At 41.2% G+C, this 6,000-nt stretch overlaps 1 protein-coding gene across 1 annotated transcript in view; it reads left to right on the top strand.

Moving 5' to 3' along the window:
* The window catches only part of LOC135463919 (calpain-1 catalytic subunit-like), a 39,267-nt gene extending 35,564 nt beyond the window's left edge, over positions 1-3,703 (top strand). Inside the window, 2 exon segments of the mRNA XM_064741384.1 lie at positions 2,279-2,496; positions 3,691-3,703. Coding sequence (XP_064597454.1) covers positions 2,279-2,496; positions 3,691-3,703 — 231 coding nt within the window.
* Positions 3,704-6,000: the final 2,297 nt, after the last annotated feature.

Raw genomic sequence — 6,000 nt, forward strand, 5'->3', positions numbered from 1 at the left:
CCATGTTTATAAGGGTAACTCAGAGTCAAAGTTATAGAGCTACTTGGCTCACATAGGCTTCCATGTTTATATGGTAAACTCATAGCCAAAGTTATAGAGCTACTTGGCTCACATAGGCTGCCATGTTTATAAGGTAAACTCATAGCCAAAGTTATAGAGCTACTTGGCTCACACAGGCTTCTACGTTTATAAGGTAAACTCATAGCCAAAGTTATAGATCTACTTGGCTCACATAGGCTACCATGTTTATAAGGTAAACTCATGGCCAAAGTTATAGAGCTGCATGGCTCACATAGGCTTCTTCGTTTATAAGGTAAACTCATAGCCCAAGTTATAGATCTACTTGGCTCACATAGGCTTCCATGTTTATAAGGGTAACTCATAGCCAAAGTTATAGAGCTGCATGGCTCACATAGGCTTCTTCGTTTATAAGGAAAACTTTTAGCCCAAGTTATAGATCTACTTGGCTCACATAGGCTTCCATGTTTATAAGGGTAACTCATAGCCAAAGTTATAGAGCTGCATGGCTCACACAGGCTTCTTCGTTTATAAGGTAAACTCATAGCCCAAGTTATAGATCTACTTGGCTCACATAGGCTTCCATGTTTATAAGGATAACTCATGGCCAAAGTTATAGAGCTACTTGGCTCACATAGGCTTCCATGTTTATATGGTAAACTCATAGCCAAAGTTATAGAGCTACTTGGCTCACATAGGCTACCATGTTTATAAGGTAAACTCATAGCCAGTTATAGAGCTAATTTTCTCACTTAGGCTTCCATGTTTATAAGGGTAACTCATAGCCAAAGTTATAGAGCTACTTGGTTCACATAGGCTTCTTCGTTTATAAGGTAAACTCATAGCCAAAGTTATAGAGCTACTTGGCTCACATAGGCTACCATGTTTATAAGGGTAACTCATGGCCAAAGTTATAGAGCTACTTGGCTCACACAGGCTTCTTCGTTTATAAGGGTAACCCATGGCCAAAGCTATAGATCTACTTGGCTCACATAGGCTTCCATGTTTATATGGTAAACTCATAGCCAAAGTTATAGAGCTACTTGGCTCACATAGGCTACCATGTTTATAAGGTAAACTCATAGCCAAAGTCATAGAGCTATTTGGCTCACTTAGGCTTCCATGTTTATAAGGGTAACTCATAGCCAAAGTTATAGAGCTAGTTGGCTCACATAGGCTTCTTCTTTTTGTAAGGTAAACTCATAGCCAAAGTTATAGAGCTACTTGGCTCACATAGGCTACCATGTTTATAAGGTAAACTCATAGCCAAAGTTATAGAGCTACTTGGCTCACACAGGCTTCTACGTTCATGGGGTAAGTCAAACCTAGTATTTAAGCATACACGTTTTTAGACTAAGTGAAACTTGGCATTTAGGCATTTGCGTCGTGTAACGTCTGTAATGCCAGACTTGGCGTTTAGGCTTCTGCGTTTATAAGGTAGAGTCACAATTGGCATTTAGGCTTCTGCGTCCGTAAGGTAAAAGTTAGACTTGGCAGTTAGTCATCTACTTTGATAAGGTAAAGATAGACTTAAGATTTAGGCTTCTGCATTTATAAGGTAAAAGTCAGACTTAGCAGTTAGGCATCTACGTTGATCAGGTAAAGTCGCATTTAGCATTTTGATATCCATGTTTATAAGATAAAGTCAGACTTAGTACTTAGGTCGTTTATAAGGTATAGGGCACCTTGCGTGTTAGGTAAGTCACTGACATTAAGTTTCCCCGTCGGTAGTCAGTAGAGTATGTTAGAGGCAAATACTCTTCATTAGGAGTTTTGTCTGTGCCTATGGTATATGTCACAGAGTATTCCAGTGTAAAACACAAACAGTAAAAAATGTCATGCATTAAAAAATGACATGCATTATCTGCACTATTACGAAAATGTAGGGCAAATTTACAGCTTCGCATTGGCCCTACGTGACTTACCGATTAGAGATGGTAACGAAATAGCCAGCAATGTTTGCTGTAAAAGTTGCACTATCAGTTTTTACAGTGCACTGTAGAGAAAGCTGTTCAAACCACGGTGGAAACCGCTTTGGTGCCCCCTACAGCCTCGAAGTCTGGGATCAAACTCGGGTTGGGACATACCAAGCACTTTTAAAATCGTGCTACTGCCTCGTTGCACTCAGAGGTTGGAGCAAGGAAATATGACTTGTGGGCCCGCTTTCTGTATAAGGTGGCTGGTTGGGGTCACTTAAACACAAGTAAACAACATACATTATCGGCATATGACTTAAGCAAGACTTTGTTTTGTTTTTCAGACTAAAAACCCTGAGAAAGATGAAAAACGAAGTCTGTCGAAACTGTCGCTGGTTGCCAAACATGATTCTCGCGGGGATTCTCGAGAGATTACCGCAAGACTGGATCTGCTTCCGGGGAACTACTTCATTGTGCCTTACTGCTCAGATCGGGATCACGAGGGTGACTTTCTTCTGAGAGTGCTGGGGGTGAAAGACACGATAGCGGCGAAAGCCGGCTGGTAAGGGCTGCACCTGACACACGGTTGTAAAAGTCACACGACAGTGGCGAAACCGACCGGTAAGAACTGCATAAGACACACGATAGCGGCGAAAACAGGCTGGTAAGGGTTGCATCTGACACATGGTAGGGGCGAAAACAGGCTAGTACGAGCTGCACCTGACACACGATTGCAAAAGTCAAGTTACGATAGCGGCGAAACCCGGTTGGTAAGGGCTGCACCAGACACGATAGCGGCCACAACAGGCTGATAAGCGTTGCACTTGACACACGATAGTGGCAAAAACCGGCTCCTAAGGGCTCCGCCAGACACACGATAACTGCCACAACAAGCTGTTAAGGGCTCCACTTGACACACGCTAGTGGCGAAAACCGGCTGGTAAGGGCTGCACCTAACACATGATTGTAAAAGTCACGTGACGATAGCGGCGAAAACCGGCTGTGTAGAACAGTGTAGAATACTGTGAGAAAGGCGAGGAGAGCACAGTTTTCATATTGACGGGAAGTGAGCATACCATTCTTGAAATTTTGAGTTTTAGCCATTAAATAAAACCTTTGACGTGGTTTTCCCATCAACTGCATTATATTGCTGTTATTTATTTTGTTATCTATTGTCTTAATGTTAAAATTTACATGCACCTCGTTTCAATCAGCAGCAGGAAAAAGGGTGTATGTATGTATGTTTGGGGTTTAACGTCGTACTTAATACTTTTTCAGTCATATAACGACGAAAAGTCATTACGTGTGTGTGCATACATTGTGTCTTCTTGTGACAGGGCGAGCCCATGTCGTCAAGGCACTGCCGCCACTGAAGTATCCTGTCGTTGACACTAGACATAACACCCCACACATTCACATTCTACTATCACGTTTCCTTGCTCTAACCTCTCAGTGCTGAGGGCCAAACGAGGCAGTAGCAGGTAACATTTTAAAAGTCTTTTTTATGACTTGACGAAGGCCTGATCCAGTGTCTCACGACTTCGTAGAAGGTAGTAGTAAACTAGCTAACGATATAGTCCCTGGTCGTAGTGATTTGTTTTTACAAAGCTTCTAAAATACAAGAAGGTAATGTATATTGATCCGTCTACACGTACCATATTCTTACTTCACGACTGAGGGATAGCATTAAGCGTGAAAATAGTATTTTATAGTTAAGCATATATTCTAAATGTCTGCTATGTTGTTGTTGTTTCAGCCTGATATCTTGACGAAGGCTGATGACACAGCCTTGGAAAGGAATCACACTCTCGTGATATGACGTCGGCGAATACGGGAATGTCGTCATAGCCACCGAGAATGACGTCACTCTTGGTGATATTTTCGTCAATGTAACCCCTCTGACCCATGAGGATCTTATAAGGGACGGAAATAGACGGGGCTAGCAAGGCGTCCCTGCAAATAACTACGCGCCTGTTAAAACGTGATATGTGATGAAACACAAGTAATAATATTTGCTTATCCCTGTTTGGTTATAGTATCCTTGTGAGACCCTTGGCCATGTCTTTCTTGGCAATCATGATGGGGGTTCCCCGCAAACATCATTGGTATTAATCAAAGTACGCCAAAGAAGGTGGACATCCGCAATGCCGACATCATGAATGCACCGTTGAAGCCTACAGTGACTCCCACAACGCATGCGCGCCGTGAACTAGTTCTTGGCTACCAGTCAGTGATGCATCACACTGGCGGCAAATTATCTCGATGCCTCGTGCTCCAGTTGGTTAAATGGCTGTATGGTCTACCGGTTTATTAAATATAGCACAACATGTCCACTTTGTTGGAGACAGTGAGATTGTTTCCGCTCCATCCCTTGATTTCAGGACGCGTTCACGTCCGTGTAGGGGAGATTCGGCTCTTACTGACTTATGGGCGAGTCCATTCTCATTACCCTGAATATCAGAGAATTCCACGGGATTCATTGAGATTATCAAGGAAAATGTATGCGTGCGGAAATGAGTAGGAATCACTTAATGGCACATTATATACTCATTCCCCAAAAGTTTGTGTCCTGTATATTTGTTGGGTACTTTTTTCTACATCAGTGCTTTGAATACTGTACACTGTGTACCTCTTCTCAGCATCATGTTAATCAACAATGGTGGGAAAATATACACTGCTTGTATAATGACAATATAGTTGGGAATTTCAGAAGAAAGTTAAAGTTTGGCAAATCTTTATTTCAACATATGTTTAAGCAGTCGTAGGTGGAAATATAAAACATATATAGAAAAGGAGTATTTACTGATAGTGTATGTCGAAATATAAATTTATTTCTGGAAGCAGTATTCCTTGAAAATGGGATCAATGTATGTCGATTTATGGATGTTCGTCGGAATATACTGTTTGCTGATGATGACATGAATGCATGTCGAAACATAGGTTTTTGTCGAAATATTGCATTTGATGATGATGGCATAAATATTAGTGGAGATATAAATTTACCAAATTACCCTCAAACTTTGTATTACTTGAAGCTAATGAGTGGATCCAACAGGTAGACAGGCAGTGACTGGTATCTTTCTGGCACATGTGAAAATGGTGCTTTTTCGGCCCACGAGAGTCTGCTTACAAGATGATGAATGCTGATAATGAATTTGTGCTGAGTGAATATCATCAATCAGCACGCCTTATCATGTCTTACAAACTAAAACGCATTCAGTACTTAAAGGGATAAAGAATCAACGCTGATTGGCTGACCAAAGAGACCGGGTTTCAGTGGGTTAAACCCAGAAGGCTTGGGCACGCTTGATTAAGTTTGCCATACCTAAAATTGAGCTTAGGAGAGGCATGTTTTGCAGTTGCCTATCTCTCACACCAGCCAGTAAGAAACAATTCTGTGTTCCTTTAACAGAGTTTATGTTAAGGATATCTGAGTTTGGTCAAAGGCTCGTTTTGGCGTTGCCTGAGTTGTTAGCCTTTGAGGCGTATTTTTAAGTTTTTGATTATGTCGTGTAGTTGTATTTATATTTTATTTACAGTTAAGTCTGGAGACAGAGTTGTTGTTCATCTGTCAAAAGAATTAAGTGATTAACGGTGAGGTGATAATATCAAGTTAGGGGATCTGGATTTTGTGACTTTTGTTTCCTGAACTTCACGATTTGGAAAAAAACCCGATCGGCTGCAGCTGAATATTAATTTAGAATGAGATTAAGAACAAGTCATGAACGTCTGCCTTGCATGATATCTGTGATGCGCAGTACAGTCTCGATGTCTCTCTGCAAATACATAAAATTGCCCTACACCATCCGGAATAAAAAGCAAACAATCAATCTCACGTGTTTTTTTGTGTTTTTTTCGGTCACTGGAGGATTTTGTATGTATTCATTCCGATGCTAGTTGTTACCTTGTTACGCACCTTACAACGCACCTTGTTACGTTACTAACTTACTTGCATAATTTGTTACCATTAAAGGCTGAAAAAAAAAAACGACTTGAACTGTATGTCAAACAAAAGACCAATAAACCATATTTTACGCAGTGCATCCAACTTGCTACTCTCGTCCTC

The sequence above is a fragment of the Liolophura sinensis genome, chromosome 3, assembly GCF_032854445.1.
Source record: "Liolophura sinensis isolate JHLJ2023 chromosome 3, CUHK_Ljap_v2, whole genome shotgun sequence".
Lineage (NCBI taxonomy): Eukaryota > Metazoa > Mollusca > Polyplacophora > Chitonida > Chitonidae > Liolophura > Liolophura sinensis.